Here is a 24143-nt window from a genome sequence, read left to right as displayed (position 1 = left end):
GAAAATCTTGAACAATATCAAATTAAATTGGTGTCTTAAAGCAATGTTTGTTAGGTTACAGAGACTGTCTAAAAATATGCACTGTAGGTTTCATCCGCGTATCCAGGGGAAGGTTGTTCCAGAGGCAGACTCCATGTACCAATACACGTCGTCTGTAGGTGCTGCAGGATGTATTGCGGTAGTTCTCGGAGGTATCCCTTTCGAAGGTAGCAGCAGATTCGGTAGATATAGTTTTCTGGAAGGAGCCCAGATAGCCGTAGCGGTAACCGCGCAGCTATTTAGCAAGACCAAGCTGAGGGTCGTGGGTTCGAATTCCACCGGTCGAGGATCTTTTCGGGTTGGAAATCTTCTCGACTACCCAGGGCCTAAAGTATCATCGTACCTGCCACACGATATACGCATGCAAAAATGGTCATTGGTATAGGAAGCTCTCAGTTAATAACTGTTGAAGTGCTCATAAGAACACTAAGCTGAGAAGCAGGCTCTGTCCCAGTGGGGACGTAACGCCAGAAAGAAGAAGAAGAAGAAGTTGTCTGGAAGATCTCGACCAAACACACAGTTCCTCCTACCTACTGTAGTATCTCGGGATCGCAATCTATATACAAAACGAATTGTTGATTTGAAACATCGATGCAGTCGGTTCCTCAGGGCTGCGTTCAATCCGGGATAATAGATCACATATGCGTAGGTGAAAAACGGTGCATCTACCGACTGAGCGAGTTTCTGACGAGTCGCTCCCGGAAGGACGGACGCAAATCTCCGGAACGTTCGTAGTGTACCATAGACGTCGTCAACCTGATGACGCCAAATCAGATTATTGTCCATGTAAAGGCCAAGATTCTTGACACTATTAATCGGTTCGATTACCTCGTTGCAGAAAACTATGTCAGACTGCGTAATGACTGTAGCTTCACGGGTGAAGATGATGGCTTGTGCCTTCTTGGGATGTGGAACCATACTGTTAATGGTTGCCCAGCGTTCGATTGCCGAAAGATCAGTGTTGATTTTGCAACCAGATCATCCAGTTGCTCGACGGGACCTGTTACATAGATCTGAAGATCATCGGCGTACAGATGATACTCGCACTGAAGAACGTTTGGTAGGCTGTTATTGTAGAATGAGAAGAGGAGCGCACTTAAGCAAGATCCCTGCGGTGTGCCATCGGTTAGCCGCTGCTCGGCCGACAGAGTGTCTCCTACTTTAACCACTTGACTTCGAGGATCCGAGGAGATTGCAGGCTAAAATTGATAGGCCAAATTCGCGTTCGAGTTTATACTGTAGCTTGCCATGGTCGACGCAGTTGAAGGCAACGGAGAAATCGACCACCACCATGACCGTGCAGAAGTTCTTGTCAAATTCGCTGTAGATATCGTGTACAACTTTGGTTAGAGCAGTGGTCGTGCTGTGGTTCTTACGATACGCAGACTGATGTTTTGCGAGGAGAGCAGGATTCGACGATTCTAGGTAGTCAGAGAGTTGCGAAAGAAGGATCTTCTCGAGGAAAATTGAATTTGCTGCCAGCACGCTGATTGGTCGATAATCCTTTGGTACCGTTGGGTTAGCTGATTTGGGTATGGGGGTTACAATAGCTTTTTCCATCTCGAGGGAAACGATTCTGCGTCTACTATGGCGTTGGCTAGATGGACTAAGTGAGGAAGTATGGACGGAGAAAGCAGTTTGATAAACGAAATTGGTATATTATCGCAATCGATGGCATTGGTTTGGATTTCCCAAATCTTCGTGGACACATCTTGTGCAGTGGTGTGCTGAAAACGGAAAGTCGGGCGATCGTGATCATGATCAATTCGAGCATTGCCCGCACGTTGATCTGAATGAAGAGGTTGGCGTTTGGGCAGCAGTACAAGATGACCTTCGACGAAGAAATGATTCAATTGATCAGCATCGATACCATTGCGATCCAGATTGTTCTTTGAAGGATTGTGGACGCCTTCTTTTTTCAAGTTGCTCCAAAGTTGTTTAGCAGGAAGGTCACAAGAAAAGTGCCTTTCAGCGTATCTTTTTTTGGCAGCGAAGACAAGACTTTTCACTCTGTCACGTTGTCTGCAATATTCCTTCCACTGGACATCACCATGGCGTCTGTTTGGATTGCGGGCGTAAAGTACATGTGCAAGATTTCGTACCTCGATTGCTTGTTCAATTTCTACGGTGATCAACGGCGTTTGCTTGTCCCTGACGGTAATTATTTTTACTGGAGCATGTTGATCAAGTAGCGTTTGGAGCTCGGAGGACAGGAGTTGAGATTTTGTTTCAATGTTTTCAGATCTATTGAAAGGCTCCCAGTCCTTAGCCTGAAAATCTGCCTGTTGATGAATGGGGTCAATTCTGCGAAGACTGCGGATCTTGGTGCGGACAGGAGAAGCTGGAGGCACTCGTATATCGGTGATTAGGTACACAATTTCATGGTCGGAAATGTCACTTGCAGGTGACGTTCCGGCCCTTCGCACGGTCTGGGGCGAATCAGTAATTAGAAGATCGATCGTAGTTGAACTCCTCTCGGTAATGCGGGTTGCAGGTGTGTTGAGAATGCTGAGATTAAAGGTTTGGTGGATCGCATTCAAGGATGTTGCATTTTAGCTCAGTCTATCTGCCTTAACATTGATGTTGTAGTCGTCAACAATAAAGATTCGGTCGAAACCAAAGTCCAAGAGGTCTAGCAGGTTTCTCGTAGTTGTTGGCGAACATCTGGTTGGCTGCAGACGGATTGTACACTACTGCTACGCAGATATTGAGATTGTTTATTTTAATTTTCACGGCTAGAAATTCTAACCGCGAAGCGATAAGTAGATCTGCATTGTGTGTTGATTTCAAGATGGGAGTTGCCTTAGGGGTCTATTTTGTAAATCGAACGGTTTCATGTGACTCATCTGTAGTCATTGTCGATCAAAGCATGCATATTTCAGATGTCACCCGTCGACTCCCATAGTAATCCAGTCACATAAAGTGACAACTGTCGATAAACTCGAGTGACAGAGCTGACTCGAGCGAAATTTTTGGTCGACAGTGACTCCAGTCGAGTCGTTTTTGATCGACTCGACTTATAAAATAGGGCCCTTAATTCCTTTCTTCACGTACATGACAACACCGCCGAAAGTTTTACTGCCTCGCTCTCGCTTAGATGGTAGGCAGTGGCGAATGGGGGTGACCCATTTCGCATAAAGACGTTTCGCATAAGGACGTTTCGCATACGGACGTTTGGCATAATGGACGTTTCGCATAAAGCAGTTTCATATAAGAACAGGTAGCATTTTAAAGAAGGCATATAATTCTCTTTATGCCAAACGTCCATTATGCGAAACGTCCACCCATAAAATTATGCGAAACGTCCTTATGCGAAACGTCCCTCCCCCGTGGCGAATCAAGTTGTAGCCGGGAATACGTACTGATCCAACAGGAGCAGTTTGTTTCATTTTCGTTTCAGTTAGTCCACATAGGTGGTAATTCTGTTTATTAAGAAGAAGTTTGACACCGTCTATTGAGCATTCGAGTCCTCGGATGTTAAGGTGTCCTATGCGCAGATTGGATGTAGACATAATGTTAGATGTAACGAAGGAGGAGTTTGTGGAGCAAGCGTCGTAGGAGATAGGACTTTGGGCTGCATCTTCGTAGGTTTTGGTGATTTGGATGAGGTACTCAGCATCATCAATTGGGCAGTACCTTTTTTACCCAGGCAATCGAACGGACACTCGATCATTTCTAACGAACACAGAGTCGACGAGTTTCTGCTGTCTGAGTTCAAAAGCACTAAATTTAACAAATAGTACGGTAACTATCTCGTTCTTCTCATTTTAAGCTTTCTGCTAGTGCACAAAACGAAGACAATATAACACTGTTATTCTACATCTCTCACGAGATTTTCGGCTATGAAGTTTTGATACAATATTCTAAGCTGTTTAACCTAGTTTTAAGAAATTTCATTTCCTGTCACCGCGAGCTGTTCTTCTTCAGAATATTGTATTATGCAGAATTTCTCGTGCAACTACCAGATATTTTTTGCTTGTCAATTGACAGTTTATTGGGGTTGTGCTACTTTCTCCCGAATATCGATACCCCGAATGTCGTTTCCCTGAATACCCCGTTTTCTCAAGTGGCCTATTTCCTCGAAAATGTTTTGGCACTCATAATTATCAGAACTTATTGATTATTTCAGGGTGATGAACGGTTCATATGAAATACACCCTTCTTTTTTGATCAGCGGTTCTTTAAAGTTTCTCCGAACTCAGCATTTTTTCTTGTTTTCTTTATCGTTCTTTCTAGTTCACCACTCTGTCTCTGAAGATTGTTTCTTATCCATTTTGAATTGCATCTATTTTGGGGCCGTCCATAAATCACGTGTTCGTTCAAGAGGGAGTAGAAGTGGGTGGTTCTATCATAATACCACGATCCATACAAATTTTGAGTCATTCGGGATAATGGATTGCAGGAAAAAGTGTAATTCGAGTGTCTGGCGTTCGGGGAAATGATATTCGAGGGTACAACATTCGGGTTAAAATAGACCAAAAGGTTTGGTCACCTAAATTTCAGTACATGAAAAAGTATTCAAAAAAGAGTATTTGGTTACCGCTACTTGACATGGTTTTTGGCAAATAAGAATTCTCCATTCTCCATATATAGGATGTTCTTATTAATTTTACAACTGTCTTATTTGTCCACCTCCTGAAAGTAAATGTAAATTTGGTTTGCGAGTGGAGGCATTCATTGCTTCATCGAACTGACGGCACAAATAGTTGCCACGTATATCGAAATCTTGTAAATATCCAATGAACTAGCCCTTAAGAAGCAACAAAACTTTTAAGAACAGCTTATGATGAAAAGAAGGGAGCAATACTTGTGAAATATTCCAAACCATAATTCCCTGCAAAACTTAATAATATTAAAAAAAAAAATAATAGGAACTGAAAAAACAGAAAGATGTAATTTGATAATTTTAAAATAGCATAATCTCATGCTATAACATCTGTAGAACGATAGTTGCAACGTATATTGAAATCTCGTAAATATTAAATGAATTAGTCCATAAGAAGCAACAAAACTTTGAAGAACAGCTTATGCTGAAAAGAAGGGTGAACCTCTTGTGAAGCCTAGTAGTACAAGTACAACGTATATTAAAAAAAACTTACTATGCTATCAGTCATGCTAGGTATTGAACTTTACATCAATAAGCAGTATCTTTCATTCATAGTGAAGCAGCTTTTAATGAATGCAACTGTAATTCTATTGTATATTCTTTCTAGTTCCACGGTCCCCCAGTATTAAGTGTTGCTTTTTCAATTCATATTTATAAAACTTAAAATTAACATATAAATTTTAAACATAATTGATATTGATTATTATAAATATTGATGTTGATCGTTGAATACTCTAGAAATCGATATTTTCATAATATGTACCTAGCCCAACAATTAGAATATGGATATTCGATGCTGGCTCACTAAGTCAACGGTAGATTGTGTCCAAGAGACCCTGTACTTTTTTGAGTATATTAACCAAAATAATCTCACACATTTTTTTAAGGCTCTACAATTGCAAACTTGATTTACCTGAAAATCAATAAAAAAAAAATCTAGGGGATAGTTAATTCTGGGGAAGAATGTACGGCGAATGGTTTTCTGGCGAATGGTACTTTCTGGCAAATGGTTTTCTGGCATATGGTACTTTCTGGCGAATGTCATTCTGGCGAATAGTTTTCTGGCGAATGGTTTTCTGGCAAATATCGCACAATCCTTACGAAGCACTGCTTCTTTAGCTCTGCGATCAGCAAACACAGCTGGTGGGAGTTACCGATCGGTCGGTCCATTTAGATGGCTTGGAGCGTACACGGGAGCACGATTGCAGCTGTGAGATCAAATGTTGAAGACCAAGAAATTGGATGATGTCTTCAACGATGGTTCTGACGTTCTCGTTCTTCTTGATAGGCACTTTATTGATGGCAAGACGGCAACTGCTGGTTTTTTTCTGCAAGAGTGCTCGCAAGTCGGGCCCCGTACTCGATTAGCTCAAACTTCTTTTCGATATTCGCACTGAACAGCTTGTTTGACACTGTTCCTCTCTGTTTCCGTTATCCTGCTGAGGATCTTGTCGACCTGTTTTTTGTTGGTCACAAATGATGATACTCCTCCTTGGAAAATACGTAGCATATCAAGCAATCCCCCCCCTTATATTTTTTTTTTATTTGTTATCCTTTAGCAATTGGGTTAAACAAAAAAAGAAATGGAACTTCACTACAAAGTTTGATATTAATTACTGACTGAAACTTGCGGATAATCTAACCAATAAAAGTTTGATTTGCAGTAGCGCTCAAAAGTAATTTGGAAAACATCTTTGATTGAATTGGTGAAGCGAACAGTAACGAGTTAGGGTACAATAGATTTTATAATATGTTGAAAAGAAATTTCGTTATATTAGAGGATTGTTTTTTTAATTATTCGTGGTTAGGAAATAGATTTCAATGAAAATGATCAACAATATGGATTAATTTCAAATGGATATTCGTTATTATTATCCAAATTGAGTTCAATTTAGCAATCAAGTGCCAGATGTAGAAAAGATTACACTTGTAATATTTGGAATTTTCAGAAAATCTTAGCGATTATTATACAAACTATTTATCTTTCTTTATATTTCAGCTTAACCCTAGATCGGTCGCATGCGTGTACTGAGTACACACACCTTGAAAAAAGCTCGCTTTTCATACACGGCTCAAGCGAGGTGGCGCTGGTGATGGTTGAATGCGCGACCGCTCTTGAGTTAACTTTATTATCGTTCCCCATACTGGAATAATCTAACATAACCTATAACGAAACAATTGAATACTAAAAATATTCTTTCTTCAAATTACCGAGTTATTCAGAAAATTGAATGATAGAACAATTTGGATAACACTCGAATCTGTTGTCCAGGCTTTTCCATCAAGTTGTTTTCAGACTATTCTATCAAGAGCATTGATATATCAAATCAAATCGATGTGTTGATTGAGTGGAGATCTTCTGCAACATTGAGAGTATGTATAATTCAAGGAATAGATATTTTGTTTTAATGTAATATTTGCCAAAACGAACATATGTTTTTGTTTAAGAAAAAAGCTCTAACGGAAAATATTAATAAAACTGAAACAAAGTTTTCCAATTTGTTAAAGCATTAATTTTTGAATAATTTATTTATCTTTTAATTTTTTTATTTACAAATTAATTTATGACGACATGAATATAATGTTCACATAATTGTTTAAAGCGTTAAAAAAATCTGTTTGATTGGACTACAGAAAATCTGAACAATTTTAGAATTTTTTCAATCTTGTCATATAAATGTTTTGAAGCTGAATCAACATTTTATAACCCAACTTTATAAGTCGAACAAAGAAACAAGAAGTTTGATAAAAAAAAATTGAATGCTATTTTTTCAGCGCCTCTCATTTTACCGACGTGATTCAAAATGCTACGTCCACTAACTAGGACCCCTCCCTCCCCCTTGTCACACGTCGTAACAAATTCGTGAAGACCCCCTCCCCCCAAAAAAGCTACGTCATTTATGGACGACCCCTTGGATTCTAGTGTGGATCTTCGGATTTCAGTTTGCATCCTGAGATTCCAGAATGGATTCTGGGATTCCACTTTTGATGCTTAGAATCTACTGCGGATCCTAAGATTCTAGTGCGGATTCTGGGTTTCAAGTATGGATTCTGGGCATCCTGGGATTTCAGTGTGAGCGCTGAGAATCCACTGTGGATCCTGTTGTTTCAGTCTGGATCCTAGGTTTTCAGTGTGGTCCTACCTGGTTAACTCAGTTTTATTGTTTGATACACTGATTGCTCAACAAAGCATTCAATGTAATACAATTAAAAAAAAGTCGAGCTTGATATTCTGATGGATAATTTTGATTTTAGCAGAAATGGAAGAGGAAAGTCTTGGCTTTTAACTGTTCAAATTTAAGACACACGATATTTTGTTATAAATTTGCTTAAAAAATACACCGTGATAGTGTTCTGTTTCACAGCTACCATTCGCTCATACTCACTTCCTAGCAGCGCTCCGTTGATTTGGGTTTCTTCCGGTATCAGCGTGCAGTTGGTGTGGGGACACATCATCGGGCTAAGTATTGATTTCCCGGGGGGTAGACAAGTGGCTACCGGTGGACTGTACTGGATGTGCACGGTCTGCGGAGAGTGAAGAGAGAAAAGTCGTTTGAGCTGATGGTACCTAGGTCGTTGTGGTCCCGCCAAACCAAGAGAAGAACCATCTCGAGAATGAGCCGAGGGAAAATTGATGATTATTGGGGGCAATTAGCCGGAATCCTAACTAATTAGAACACAAAACAACCAACTGTGACAATTCGATTTACCGGGATGCTGCTTCGTTACCGTTCACATTCTGTTTGGGAGTCACATACGGGGCGATGATATACGGAAGTGACTTTATAGTGTGCTGTGAGCATTTGATCTCATTTTGATTGCATTTCTTGCAAATACCTATATATGAATTTCAGAATAATAATCCAAGAAATGAAAGAGGTTAGGAGACAGTAGAATATTATGGAAAGGGATGGATGGATTTCAAGACCCTGACAGAACGCATCGACTGAATTTGAAGATTGTTAGTAGAAAATGTTCACCTTAGTGTTCTTGATATTTTAAAAATGTCTATTGCAACTAAAGTAGAAGAAAAAATAGTGTCCATTTCTAAATTTATTCTTCTTTTTCTTGGCATTAACGTCCTCACTGGGAAAAAGCCTGCTTCTCAGCTTAGTGTTCTTATGAGCACTTCCACAGTTATTAACTGAGAGCTTTCTTTGCTTTTCTGAATTTATGCAATTTGAAAATCGAGAAGTATTGCGGACATAATCAAGAGCATGAGCTCACCAAAAACTCCATCCTGTTTTTTTTTTCTAATATCTGTTTCGTAAAATAAGATTTCGTATATATTACGCAATTTTCATTCATCATATGAAATAATTATTATAAATTACCATTATTGTACCTAATAAAATCTCGCGATTCAGCAACACTGTGAAATAATCACGGAATACACGTTTTTTAAATCGTATATTTATAAAGTGAAACTAGCATTAGCATGAGCATTGATGACTATTGAATTTGTTGTTGGTACTCCATAATTGATTGATCAAAATTACACAAGGAGTCAAAAGACGGTGCTTAGGAGTAGTTAGTCATATTCAGCTTGCTTGGAATCAATTTTTGACCCATAGTGTTACAAAAGTGTGAATCAGCGGGGCAAAAGTTCGACCCATATAAGCTCCCAAGAGAAAATTTACAAATTTTCCCAAATTAACATATTATCTTCAAGTTTAGCGAAATTTGCCTGATCATGCGAAAATAAGTCACTAACATATCGCATTTTCATTTAGTTTTGCAAAAATCTGCTTTTTTTGGCTTTGGGCAATTTTTTTTTATGAAAAATTACTGTTTATTTATCTGTAAACATAAGATTATGGCTGGTTTAAAGTATGTCTGTCGTAAAAGTGTCGGTATTTTGTGTTTCAGCCAGCAAACTTTTGCCCCACCGGTGGGGCTCCTGTTTCTTCAAACAACTGTTATCGTACGAATTAGCTGACGACAGTTTTATATGAATCCAAAAAAACCTTCAATCTTTCAATATACTATTAAACTATTGTATACTACATATGTAAGACCAATTCTGGAATACTGTCACCTAGTATGGAACCCGTATCATGTCTTACACGAAGAACGCATAGAATCAGTACAGAAGCAATTCCTTTTATACGCCCTTCGGAAATTGAATTGGACTGTACTGTAGGGTGCGGCTTATTTTTCAAAAGTTCTAATTACCAAAAATTCGTGTGCTCTGCTAAATTCAAATCACATTAAAAGAGAAACCTCAAAATCTGAGCCAAAAATATTTACATTTAGAGGTGGCGCAAGCGTTTTGAAGGTGAATTTTCATGTTATAAAATATGACCTTCAGTAAGTAAACATAGCTTTGTTGTTTTACAACCGATTTTGAAACTTTTAGCACCATTATCTTACAAATTAAATTTTTTGAGAACTTTGTTGAACGCCGAATTTGGCTAAATTCAAAACTTGACTAAGTTAAAAATACTTTTATCCAAAATTTTCCTCATTTTACTAAAAAAATCATTTTTGTTTGACCATAACTTCATAAATACTCAATCGATTCTGAATCTTTTTACATATTTTTGAAGCAAATTAAGTCGTTTTTAAACTGTACATACAACAAATTTTTCTTAACAATGGTTCTGACTTAGGGGTCGCCCATAAATGACGTAGCTTTTTAGGGGGGAGGGGGGTCTTCACGTATTTTTGACGAAGTGTGACGAGGGGGAGGGAGGGGTCCTAGCTAGTGGACGTAGTATTTTGAATTGAGTCCGTTAAAAGAAAGGCGCTGAAAAAAATCCATAGAATTATTTTTTATCAAATTTCTTTGATTTTTACTTATAAACTTGGGTTATAAAATTATGATCAAGCTTCAAAACATTCATATGACAAGATTGAAAAAATATCTATGAAACTTTAGATTTTCTTGATAAATGCAATCAAACAGATGTTTTGAAGCTTTGAATAATTATGTGAATATTATATTATATTCGTGTCTAAATTAATAAATTTATAAATAAACAAAAAAGTTTATTAAATTGATTTAAAATCAATGCTCTAACTACTTGGAGTACATTTTTTGCCATTTGTTAACATGACATAAATTCAGGCGTATTAGTTTTATCCATATTTTCTGTTGGGGCTTTATTTCTCAAACAAAATAAAATATGCTCTTCTTGGCAAATATTACATTTAAAACAAAATATTTATTCCGTGAATTATGCCTTCAATGTTGCAGGAGATCTCCGCCCAATCAACTCATCATTTGTTTTGATATATCAATGCTCTTGATGGAATAGATTCGAGTGTTATCAAAATTGCCCTATCATTCAATTTTCTTAATAACTCGGTAATTTGAAGAATTTTTATTATTCAACTTTTTATTTATAGGTTGTGTAAGATTATTTCAGTATGGAAACAATAATGAAATTCAACTGAAATATTAATAGAGATCATCAAAATTGTAAAATTTTCTAAACATTCCAAATATTTCAAGTGTAATCTTTTATGTATCTGGCCACTGTTTGCTTAAATGATTTGAAATTGGATAATATTAACGCTGATTCATTTTCAATTAATATATTTTCTTTTCTTGAAGATGATCATTGAAATCTATTTCCTAACAACGAATAATTAAAAAATCAATCCTCTAATATAACAAAATGTTTGTTAAAAATGTTATAAAATATATTGGACCCTACCCAACAAACATTTATGCCGAATAAGAGTTGTACAAATCGCTCTACAGTAAATTTCAACTGAATAAACTGTTAAATAGCTACTGATGTTACTTGGGTAACTCGACAGTAACGAGCTTCATCAATCCAATCAATTTTTTTTTTTTTTCACATTTTTTATAGTAAACTTCATTTTCATGGTAAGAACAGCAAAAGAAATATAATTTAGCCTATATGAACCTGGAAACCAAAATCAATGAAAATGTTTATTTGAAACTTTTCCAAATTACTTTTGAGCGCTACTGTATATCGAACTGTTAGATAAGATTATTCTTACATTTACAGTAATTAACATCAAACTTTGTATTAAACTTCTTAATTCCAATTTTTTGTTTCAACCAAGTCACTAAGGAAACCAAATTAAAAAAAATAAAGTGGGGGGAGGGGTGCTTGATATGCTATGTATTTTCCAGGGGGGAGTACCAGAATTTGTGACGAAATGCTACGAGGGAGAGGGGGGTGTAAAAAATCTGTGAAAAAATTCTACGTCATTTATGGACGTCCCCTTAGTTATTCAACAAAAACTATCCAAAATCATTATTTTTTAAAGAAAAAATCAAATTTCTCTGGATTATTCAATGTTTTTTTTTCCGGAAATTTCATTTCTTCCAATAAATTTAAATTTATAAAGCATATTGCCTTAACTACGAGTTGAATAGTGCATATATTGTTTAACAAACGTAATCATATTTTTGTTTCAAAATTATTTTAAAAGTATTGCAAAGTCCTTCCCAAAGGTTTAACAAATGAGAAAAACCAGTTTCAGCTTTAGAGATACTATTTAACTGACAAACATTTGAAAAAAACTAGCATTTTTCGTTAAAAACAGTTTGTTGAATAACTTGGTCAAGACTTTTTTTAGTGATTGGTTATGTATGAGAGATTTGAAAACAATTGAATTAACTTCAAAAGCATGTAAAAAGATTTGGAATCGGTTGAGTATTCATGAAGTTATGATCAAACAAAGTTGAATTTTTTAGTAAAATGAGGAAAAATTTGAAGTAAATTACATTTAACTAAAACTTGTTTTTATTTCAGACAAATTTGATGTTTAACAAAGTTTTCAATAATTTGATTTTGAAGGTATTGAAGCTAAAAGTTTTAGAATCGGTTGAAAAATAACAAAGTTATATGTACTTCACTGAAGGTAATTTTTTATAACCTGAAAATTCCCGTTTAAGACGCTTGCGCCACCTCTAAATGTTAATATTTTTGGCTCAGATTTTGAGGTTTCTCTTTTAATATGATTTGAATTCAGTAGAGCACAGGAATTTTCGGTTTGGAGAACTTTTGAAAAATAAACCGCACCCTACCCGAGGAGGAACAAATAACTCCCCAATAACTTATGCATACCATTTTTTGGTATCATACCAAAATTAGGTATTGTTCAGTTGTCAATACCTCAATTTGGTATTATAATGGTATTGAAAAAAATCTTTAAAATAATTAAAAATACTTCATTGAGGTATTAAACAGCTATTGAGGTCTGCTGGAGGTATTGAACTACAATTGAAAAATTTCATTTTTATATGAAAATCCATCAAGTATTATTGAGGTATTACAATACCTGATCTAGTTATCAGTTTGGTGTTCGTAGAATATGCTTGAGATATTATTTGAGGTATTTTACCTCTTATGCAGGGCTACTTCATACCTCATTCAGGTATGTAGTATTGAAAATTATCTGGTATGGAATACCTCAATTTGGTATTCAGTAGTTATTTTCTTCTGCTCGGGTACTGTACTGCCACTTCCGTCGTATGAAGCACGCTGCATGCTCATCAACTTGGAAACACTTAAGCAACGCTGGGAATTCGCAATGATTCTCTTCATAAACAACATTATTTCGAACCGTGTAGACTCTGCTGCACTTCTTTCTCAACTTAACTTCTCGGCATTTAAGAACAAGAAAATTATTTTCAGAAAAATCATGCAGAACGCATTATGCTCAAAACGAACCAGTAAACCGTGTGATGCGTCAGTATAATGTACATTGCGAATTCATTGGCATTAATATGTCCAAAGAGCAGCTTAAAACACGACTAAAGAACAATAGAAGTAATCCATAGCATGTAAGAAAGTATTGTAATTATTGTATGTTGTCTACCTATGCTTGACGAAATAAATAAATAAATCATTAAAAACACTAGTGTGAAATAGAATAATCAGGCATTTTAATATCGTTAATCATGCTCAAATATTTCCAATTACCGTGGAATGTTCCTTCCAGACGTCTTCGTAATTCAGTGTTATTCGTGATTCCTTTCCATAGATCTAATTTTGGATACAGCAACTGTTTTCATATGTATTTGCGTTCGTTCAATGATGTTTGTGACGAGTTTGATTTTAATATGTCCAAAAATGTATTCAGTGTTAGAATAAGAGGTGTAGATTAAGTAGTTATTAGGAAATCAGTCTGTACGGCGTAGCCGAAGATAGTGCATAAATAAATAAATTACATATTGCGCTTATATGCCGCAAAATTTGTTCACAATTAGCTGATTTTTCTTAGGCTCAAGTGCTATAAGGGACTACGGATCAAATTTCACCATGTAACCAAATTAGATTTTATAGCACAATATTCTGGCTAGTTTGGTGAACCCATGTACTTATGATTCAGATTAATTTAAATGCAAATCATTGGTACATGTTGTGTAACGAATCGCATGTATACGTATACGTCAAGGAATACTTTCGGACTTGATTTTTGGTTTTGGGCAGCAGTAGTAGAACAAAATTATCAACGTAAAAACCAGCGATACGAAATGAAAGAAAACTATGCAAACATAAGAACATCTGTTATCATTTTGTTTAACGGAATTCAAAATCGTAGCACTTACAGAGCTTAATTTTAATTATTTTGTCTTCGTCAGCTTGGGAAAGTTTCGGTCCCTCCTCAAGTATGATTTTTTTTCGTTTGTACAGGGTGCTTTACATAGAAATCTTCGGTCTGTGTAGCATTCAAACCATGTTACGATTGGTAGACCAGCAAGTAACCAACAGGGCCACAGAACAATTTACGATTATACTGTAACCAAAACCGGGATTTACGCAGAAGTCATGAAGAACTTTGTTTTTTTACCATATAATATAAATCTTTTTATAAATATATATTCCTTGAATCTGAATTCCATTACCCCAAATACCATAAACCTGAAGACCATCAAATCGAGTTCCAGTTCGTTGAATGGTATTACCACAGACAAACAGACGTAACACTTAGAACAAATCTCGATCAAAATCATAGTCACGAGGACATGTACGCCCAATGCTAAAATCGGTGCGTTTGGCCGACAGGCCAACAGATGGCGGTAGTGTGTAAACGTCAAACACGAACAAAAACAATGCGAGCGCTGCGGGTGGCGGATTGGCCACCTACCATATTTTTGAATCGACCGTTAAAAAGGTGGTCGATGGACAATGATGAGAGTGTGACGTCTGTTTGTCTGTGGTATTACTTCGAATTCCATTACCACGGGGCATTGACATTCGGGGAAATGAAATTCGAGGTTAAGTTACAGAATCATCTCACGAAAGTTTTGATTGTTAAGGTAGACAAGTAAAATAAGGCTTTTACTATTGTTATTTATTTATTGAGGATTTTGCCCTCCAATAGACTCACACCTAAATAATTTTGTCCCACCATAATATTCTCCCACCATGTTTGCCATATATTGGATGGCGTCGTAGCTAACAAAACCAACAAGTAACGCACATGTAACGCATTATGTTGGATTGTACATTGAATGCAAGTTGCGTGCTTCTATGAAAGTGCCATATAAACCGACGTGTGAGTATTTATTTTTCCTCGTTGAAGATGTGCACGATAATCTATTCCTCAACTAAACGAACAATATAAGCGTGACATAATTTGTGTGCCATCCCATATACAGACAAACACTATTTTTCATCGCACAGCAGAATAGCGCCAAATTATAATATTTTGTAGTTAACCGACGTACCAATCGTGGCGCTCGCATCACTTTTGTTCTAGTTTGACGTTTGCTCACTAGCGTCACCTAGTTCGCGGTTGGCCAAATGAAGTATTTTTAGCATTGAGCGTAAATTTCCTGCTTACGGCACCATTATGATCGAGCAAGTGTCAGGATAGGCTCGATAGCCGAGATTTCTTAAGGATAGTAAAACATTTATTTCACATTTTTTAATTGAACAAAGTGTACACTCAATCGGACTAGACTACGTTGTGTTATTGATTAACTATGTAATTGAAAGATGTAGTAATAGATGATGTGGTGGAAGAGCTCAGAGTCGATCATACGAATGGATGCGACTACGATGGCTTGTCCAAACAGTAAGTTTTTTTTTCGAAATTTCTTAGCTAGGATTGTAATATTTTTAACCTAGGTAGGGTCGATGTACCAATAGCCGCATAGCTAAGAACAAATATTCATATAAAATCGAAAAATAACGCTAGCGTCATTATTTTTACATCATCTGAAAGCTTTTTATCTTGGTTTTGTAGGAAAAATATGAAAACTACGAAAACTCATATGTTTGTATTTATTATCGCTTGTGCCACTAAAGGAACAAATGTGCCTATAGTAGCACTAGCACCACGGCGTTGGCAAAATACAAATCAAACCCGTATTTTTACAAAACTTTTATATTTTTCCTTTAAAGTGTGGATCAAAAGCTTTCGTTTGATGTATAAAAAGTTCTTAACTTATCAATAATTTCGTATAATAAAAAAATAGTTTCTCTCAGTAGTGCTACTATAGGAACAATAGGTTTACTATAGGCTCAAGGGAGCTCAAATTTTAAGCAAAACTAATTTTTTCGATCAATTTTTTGAACAAAATCAAGTTGTGTATCAATGTTACTTAGATAAATAGCTCCTGACCTTCATGTCAAAAGATATTTTGAACCGTTTAATAGCGAAACGGCCGTAAAAAGCCACTAGTGCGACTATAGGGGACTGTCTACTAAGGGAACACTGACCCTATATATTCATTGTAAAAAAAGTAATAATGCCATCATGGCAACAACAGTTAGGAAGAAAAACAACCAAATTCATCACATAACAATTTCTTATCATTCAATGAGGAATGCATCGAATAAATTGCAACAGTATTCGTTAACCCCAGAAGAACACTCCAAATACTTACGCTGGTGTAGGAATCTTCCTCCGCAGCTCCCCGACCGGCTTTGTACTCCTGGTATTGCGATATCACACATAGCAGGCAATAAATCTAGGAAGAAAGCAAGAATTTATTTTCTATGAGATGGTTTTCTGCTCGCAATGGTGTTCATATCCCTTGAGGCATGCAACATATAGAAAAAGATACATCAATAGAGTCTATCGGGCTTTCATCTGATGATGTTTGCTGCTTATACCGGGAAGCTCTATAGAAGAGTGAAATAAATTTGGGTTGCTTGGTGCTTCAAAAGTGCCAAATTGTGCTTTTTTTTATGGAGCATAGTAGAATTTCATTGGTTTCAGTAGCGATGACAACGGTACTAGTTTGAAATGTTATTGTGAATAATCCACGGATTAATCTAATTCTTTTAAATGAGCTTATTTTCATAAAACGAATAATAGTACTTTTAAATAAGACAAAACTATCTAACTCTTGTATTTTTCAAATGGTACGTTTTATTCGAGCATCAATTTTACTGATACAATCTACAAGTAATAGTAACTTCCTTAAAGTCACATCACCTTATGTTTTATGAAACATGGCAAATTGAATCGCACCGCAGTAAAACGATATACTTACATTAAGACACATAATGAAGAAATCAATTGTGAACAGCATCGCCGTTACTGGTTCGAACTGCAACTGGAAAGCATAGCAAAAGAAGAAAGAATGGAATCAATGGTCGATAAAATTATACTAAACGATTCGGAACCCTGTAGCAAATGGGAAAACATTTATCATTTCACCCACCCGGCTGTTGAATGGTTTCTACTATACTATACTATACTGCTCTAACTTACCGTCTGTATCACAATGAGATAGATGAAATGGGCGCACTCTACCAGCAAGTCGGCAATCATCACAACGATCCATGGCAGCAGTAAAGTCCGTTTATCCTTAAGTTGATTCCAAAGTGGGTGTTTGTTTTCGAAAGCAGATTACCAGAGGGAAGAAATTGGTGATTATCAGTGGGAAGACATTGATAGAGAGATGAGAAAATATGAAAACAGTTAAATTGACACTGAGTTTCAGCGCGCTTACAATATTTAAGTCGTTCAGTAAATTATTTTTCAGTAAATTGGGATATGGGAAGGAAAAATAGAAGACAATTTTTTGACTTCAAAATTACTTTTTTATGTCCTGCTGTTATGTTATGATATTTAGCTTAATATGGAATGTGTTCCTTTTATTATGTCATTGTGTTTATAAGTGTTTATGTCTTATGAAATGAGCTACTTTGTATAAGTACATAAGTACTCAAATTTAAATAAAGCTTTCAGTACATAAGAACACATATTGTGACAAAGATTATCACTTAAAATTTCCTAACCCGTAGGCTTTGATATCAAATAGCACTTCAAATAGAATATCAATTAATCCTCAAACTTACCATCCTCAGTCCGATTATTACTAGCACCGATGAAACCACTCCAAGGCTGGCACAGCCGAGCAGCATCATGTTGAATATCACAGTCACTGAAAGTACGAGGAGATAATACCTTGCATGTAATTGCTCTGTCAGTCAAACGTCCTAATGGAAAGTTGTTAATTGAATTTGTTGTCTAAAGCGATTAGACTTACTTTCGCATCGTATGCGCGATATTGTTAATATAACTCAAAAACAGCTTAGCCAGAAAGGAAATTTTAGAGAATTAAATTTTCATTAAACAAGAAGGTTAGCATTTTGAATATACAGTGGGATTCCGTTTTTGGCAACATAGTCGAAATTTCCAGTTGCCAAAAACGGAACTGTGCCAAAATCGGAACCCATTTTTTATTTCAAGAATATCGTTTGGACGTTGTTATATCATTATTATGGAACCAAATAATGGCCAGATTTGTCATTAATCCATCTCGAAGCTGATTTCCGTGGGATAGGACTATTCTACAAATCTAAAACCCGTCATATTGATTGTAACAGATGCTCCATACACTTTTAATTGCTGAAATATCTCCAATAATGTTTTATTAGCTTTTTTAAACAATCGCAACGTAGAAACAATAATCGCATAAGTGACGTTTACTAAAGTACTTGAAAATTCCTTGAAATTGTATAAGAATACAGAAATGCAATATATTTCATTAGAATTGTATTTACAAAAACAGTTCTGGAATCTGTAAGTCGCAGACGAAATAAACCTATCTGTCAAGATAAGCATCATATTAGAGCTTAAAGGTATTTGCTCGCTTTACTAGTGATTTTTAGTATGTTCTTTTTTTTTGCAAACGTGAAGTGAAGTGTTAAAGTTCAATTAGTATTTTTTGACGTTAACTACGTCTTACGGCAATATACTGAGTGTCAATTGAAAATCTAATATTTTGCGACCGTCACGAAATTATGTAAGATTTTGAATACTAATTCAGTAATTTATCGGTAGATTTTCAATATTTTCCCACCAATCGGTTGGCAATTTATACAAAATTTTACTTAAATGGAGATAACTTTGGATTTGTGACGATAGACTGTCGGAAATTTGGAAAATGTCGACCCTTTTCTTACGCAACCAAACACGTTCAAACACGTAGGTTGGGAAGCGTACTATAAAAGGAGACCAATTTCTGCTTTCTCGCTCATTCTTCTTTTGATGTTAACTACATTTTACGGAAATATACTGGGTGTCAATTGAAAATATAAAATGTTGCGACCGTCACAATATTATGTTAGAGTTTGAACTTAAGGAAGGCTGCAACTATGACAATCGACTAAAATTCAAATGCTGAAAATCACTTAGCGTAGTTAACGTCATGCGGTCGTGTCTTGTACACAACCCCCTCTGAATTTTCTTAAACATACTCTAACAATCCCTTCTATAAAATTTAAGAAAGTGTAGTTCTAGGTGTTACAGAACTGAATGATATTTCTGATGCATTGAACATAACAAATTAGTTCATATTTTAAGCCCAAGCGTCAAATTTGACGAGATCCGGTAATTTGTAAATTACTTTTAAAGATTTTTTTGCATACTAAGGTATCTCATAATAAATGATTGACTTCATTCAAAAAGGCACACAAAAACAGCTGAAATCAATTGCTGTACACAAAAACCCGCAAGCCGCATGAACACCCCTTACTGGTAGACCATTATTTCGTAGAACATACAAATAAGTTTCTCATCACTTCAATTTGAAATGATATTTAATTGCGTTTAGAAGTTGAGCTTGTACGTTATAAATCATTCATATTAATTTAACAAAAATTTGCAGGATCCCCGAGAACTGATAAAAGGCTTCAGGTGTCCGTTAAGAATCCACAGGAACTCGTTTGAACTCTGCAGCAGCTCGCTAGGAATCCTCAGGACCTTGCTAAGGAGTCAGATATGAATTGACAGCTATCCAAGAGCTTGCTAGAAATTTTGCGACTATCGCTTGCAGTCTCGTATGGAAATTCCTCGAAAGTTCATATGGACTTCCTAGAGTATCACTAATAATCTTAAAATTCCGCTGGAAACAAGGATCTCGTAAGGAACATATTGATTTTTTTCATGCCGCTCTCATCGTTGCTTAAAATATTTATATGGTACGCAGTATACTTCAACATAAGCAACACTTTTATAGAATATTGGATCTCTTCATAAAAAGTCGATCGTCATACAGAGTATTTATCTTCCGTACTCATTACACGCTTATGAAATTATTGAGAATAAGGTGTAGATTGGACTGTGTTCGCATTTGTCATGATGGCGCAATAAAAGGCGTATATAAGAAGTTGGTGGGTCATTTATTTCGCTAGGAATTGTCAAGGTTTTGGATTATATGTTGAACTTCTGAAATTCAATTGAATACGAATTAACTTGAAATATGTTATTTACTTCATGAAATTTCATAAAGAGTTAAGAGACACGACTTTTTGCTTGGTTTGTTGGTTTTGTGTCAATTCTTGTGCTTTGTTAAAGCGAGCTGTTCAAAATATGAAGACAAATGATTTTTATTATCTGTATCATTTACCGACATACTCAAGTGAGCTGGTCATACAACGTGAATGCCTGAGAAGAAATGTTGGACTCTAGTTGTATTTACGAGTATCTACTCATAGAGATTAATGACTTCATAAAACATGGTGAGCACACGACCATCTAGAATTAAAAAACAGCACCGTAGAATTCCTAGCGGTTGGTGCGATTTAAGAGAATAACGACACAATTCAGCTCTGTAATGTGGTAAGCTTGAAGCTGACTTGCTCCTCGAAAGACTAAAACAAAAGACACGATATTTACAAAAAAAATACAAACTTCAATGGTAATCAAAAATGTTGCCCAAAACGGATCCATTTTGTTGCCAAAATCGGGGGTTGCCAAAAACGGAATCCCACTGTAACTCATATTTCATTTGTTTGGAGCAGGTAAAATCCTATGTGAGTGAAAATACCGTGTTCCTCTTTCTCCCTAAGGTAGGCTTACTCGTGTTGTGATGGTACACAAATTATGTCACGTCAAATTTCAACTTTTTTGACCCCTGCTCCCTTTTGTCACATTTATTGTATGAGTCCTCCAAAAATTTTGTAAGGCCTCCCCCCTTCGGAGCGTGACGTAATGTGTGCATGGCCCCTAATATATAATAACGACCTGTAACATGGGCTGGGCACTTCCAGTGAAAACATGTTTCTTCAGGAAGCGCTAACTATAATAAAAAAATTAAACTTTATCAGCTTTCTTACACACCTATGTACAAATTATGTCACCATCTGAAGGACGGGGAGCCAGCCAAGCGTGACAAGCCTTACAAATTTGATAGAGGGTTCATACAAAAAGCTAGACAAAAGAGAGGATGGAGTCAAAGATATTGAAATTTAGCGTGACACAATTTGTGTACCATCCCCACGGCTAATTGAAATCATGGAGAAATTAAATTGGTAAATACGGTGCTTCGAATAACCTTTTAACCTCTACGCTCATTTGGTTTTAGGTCAAATTATTAGTGTCTTCTAGAAATTCGAATTAAAACTGAGACTGCACAAGCCTTTAAACATTTGTATGGAAATTACAATGGGCTAACCTAGTCATTTATTTGGTTAACATCTAAACAGATAATACTGAATCAATAATTTCACGCCACAATACTCGGTTCGTGGCCACATCTCTCCATACACGATTCTGCCCTTACCTTAGACATGCCCTATACCAACTGCAGCTATTGGGAACTGCAGTAGACAGGATGTCCCAGGCTCGATCCATCTGACAAGCCAATCGGGCGCTCTGTCACCATAGAAGATGGTGTCTCCATCCATGTCGATAGCCTGGTTCTGCTCCACGCTCGCCAAATCGATGCGCACTTTATCCGCCACCTAGCTCGCTGCGCTCAACGCCTTCTTGTACCAACCGGATCCGAAGCGAACACCATCTTTGCAGAGTTGCTGTCCGGCATTCTTGCAACATGCCCTGCCCATCGTATCCTTCCAGCTTTGGCCACCTTTTGGATACCGGGTTCGCCGTAGAGTTGGGCGAGCTCGTGGTTCATCCTTCGCTGCCACACATCGTTTTCATGCACACCACCAAAGATCGTTCTTTGTCAGCCGTCAGCAAGGATCCAAGATACGCGGATTCGTCGACCACCTCGAACGTATCCCCGTCTATCGTAACACTGCTACCTAGGCGAGACCTGTTGCGATCGGCCCCACCATTAGCATGTACTTTGTCTTGGACGCATTCGTTACCAGTCCAACTGTTGCTGCCTCGCTTTTCAGGCGGGTGAACAGGTCTGCCACCTTTTCAAATGTTCGGCCGACAATGTCCATATCACCCGTGAAGCAAACAAATTGGCTGAATCTCGGAAAAATCTTACCCCGGCTGTTAAGCCCGGCTCTCCGCATAACACCTTTTAGCGTAATGTTGAACAAAAGGCACGAAAGTCCATCACCTTGTCGTAGTCCCCGGCGGGATCCAAACGAACTGGAGTGTTCGCCTGAAACCTTCACACAATTTTGGACACCTTCCATCGTTACTCTTATCAGTCTCGTGAGCTTCCCGGGAAAGCTGTTCTCGTCCATGATTTTCCATAGCTCTACGTGGTCGATACTATCGTATGCCACCTTGAAATCGATGAAAAGGTGATGCGTTGGGACTTGGTATTCTCGACATTTTTGAAGAATTTGCCGTACAGTAAAGATCTGGTCCGTTGTCGATCGGCCGTCAACGAAGCCGGCTTGATAACATCCCACGAACTCGTTTACTATAGTTGACAGACGACGGAAGATAATATGGGATAACACCTTAACCTCTCTTATAGTGGGGGCTGGTTGGTTTCCATCGCCCGCAGTACTGACGAAGGCATTTCCTTCGTTGTCCTGTCCTTCGTTGCCTGTGATATCAGCGCCATTCAAGTATTCGTCGAAGTGCTGCTTCCACCTTTCAATCACCTCACGCTCGTCCGTCAAATTGCTCCCATCCTTATCCCTGCACATCTCAGCTCGCGGCCGTTCTGGGATACGTTGAGCTTCTGATAGAACTTGCGTGTTTCTTGAGACTGGCATAGCTGTTTTATCTCTTCGCTCTCCGTCTTCTCCAGGCGGCGTTTTTTCTCCAAAAAGAGGTGGGTTTGCTGTTTCCATCTATAACGCTCCACGTTCAGCCGAGTCCCTGCATTCTTCTCTTTCAGAAGCTGCCTACATTCCTCGTCGAATCAATCGTTTCGTCGACTTCATTCAGCTCACCCTCTTTCGGTAATGCAGCCCCGAGGTGCTTAAGCCGCTCTAGATTAAACCGGGGCGGCCGTCGGTACCGTTCGTTGTTAACGACGGAGAGTTTTCGGCGCAGTTTGACCATCACCAGATAGTGAACAGAGTTGATGTTAACGCCACGATAGGACATCTTTTTCTTGGCATTAACGTCCTCACTATGACAGAGCCTGCTTCTCAGCTTAGTGTTCTTTTGAGCACTATCACAGTTATTAACTGAGAACTTTCTTTGCCAAAGTTTTTTTTTTCGCATTCGTATATCGTGTGGCAGATACGATCATACTCTATGCCCAGGGAAGTCAAGGAAATTTCCATTGCGAAATGATCTTGGACCGACCGGGAGTCGAACCCAAACACCTTCAGCATGACTTTGCTTTGTAGCCGCGGACTATAATTATTCGGTTAAGGAAGGCCCACGATAGGCCCTGACGTCGATAAAGTCGGCCCACGATAGGTACTGACGTCGATAATGGACGGCACCATCAATCAGAACGTGGTCGATTATGTCTGCTGTGGTGATCCCCAGGTGTATCGGTATGGAAGGCAGCGCTGGAAGTAGGTGATAGGAATGGTCATATTCTTGGAGGCTATATGACCGACTTTTTAAGAAACAATTGTATGGATATTGAGTTAACGCCTCTGTCCAAATTATACTTACATGAGGGTGTCCAAAATGAATATGTGGTGTCCGAAATGTATAACAGAAAGGCCGCTTAAAAACACTATTTTGGAAGCTAATGCTACAGTTTGTAAACTTTTTCTCTTCAGAAACTCAAAGTACATTGAGGCATTAAGCATATAAATAACATAACATAATAAAATATTAGTATCTAATGCAGTTAATCGATCGCTGTTTCCTGCCATATCCTTAGCCTGTCCAAAATACATAATTTACCCTAGTCCTTCTTTGGCACGATGATCAGCCGCTCCTGACATGGGGAACAGACGCTGTTGTGAGCCACTCCTAATGT

The 24143-nt window shown here is 37.4% G+C and overlaps 1 protein-coding gene across 3 annotated transcripts in view; it reads right to left on the bottom strand.

Moving 5' to 3' along the window:
* LOC110676202 overlaps positions 1–24143 on the bottom strand; it is a 236411-nt gene that overhangs the window by 9126 nt on the left and 203142 nt on the right. For all 3 annotated transcript variants that reach the window (XM_021843140.1, XM_021843141.1, XM_021843142.1), the window contains 5 exons: positions 17893–17978; positions 17303–17398; positions 17082–17144; positions 16470–16553; positions 8032–8170 (listed from right to left, as the gene is read on the bottom strand). In XM_021843140.1, coding sequence (XP_021698832.1) covers positions 8032–8170; positions 16470–16553; positions 17082–17144; positions 17303–17398; positions 17893–17978 — 468 coding nt within the window. The remainder of the gene's footprint in view (positions 1–8031; positions 8171–16469; positions 16554–17081; positions 17145–17302; positions 17399–17892; positions 17979–24143) is intronic.

This window comes from Aedes aegypti, chromosome 2 (genome assembly GCF_002204515.2).
Source record: "Aedes aegypti strain LVP_AGWG chromosome 2, AaegL5.0 Primary Assembly, whole genome shotgun sequence".
Lineage (NCBI taxonomy): Eukaryota > Metazoa > Arthropoda > Insecta > Diptera > Culicidae > Aedes > Aedes aegypti.
The sequence above is the reverse complement of the archived record's forward strand: the minus strand, read 5'-3'. Positions and strand labels throughout refer to the sequence as shown.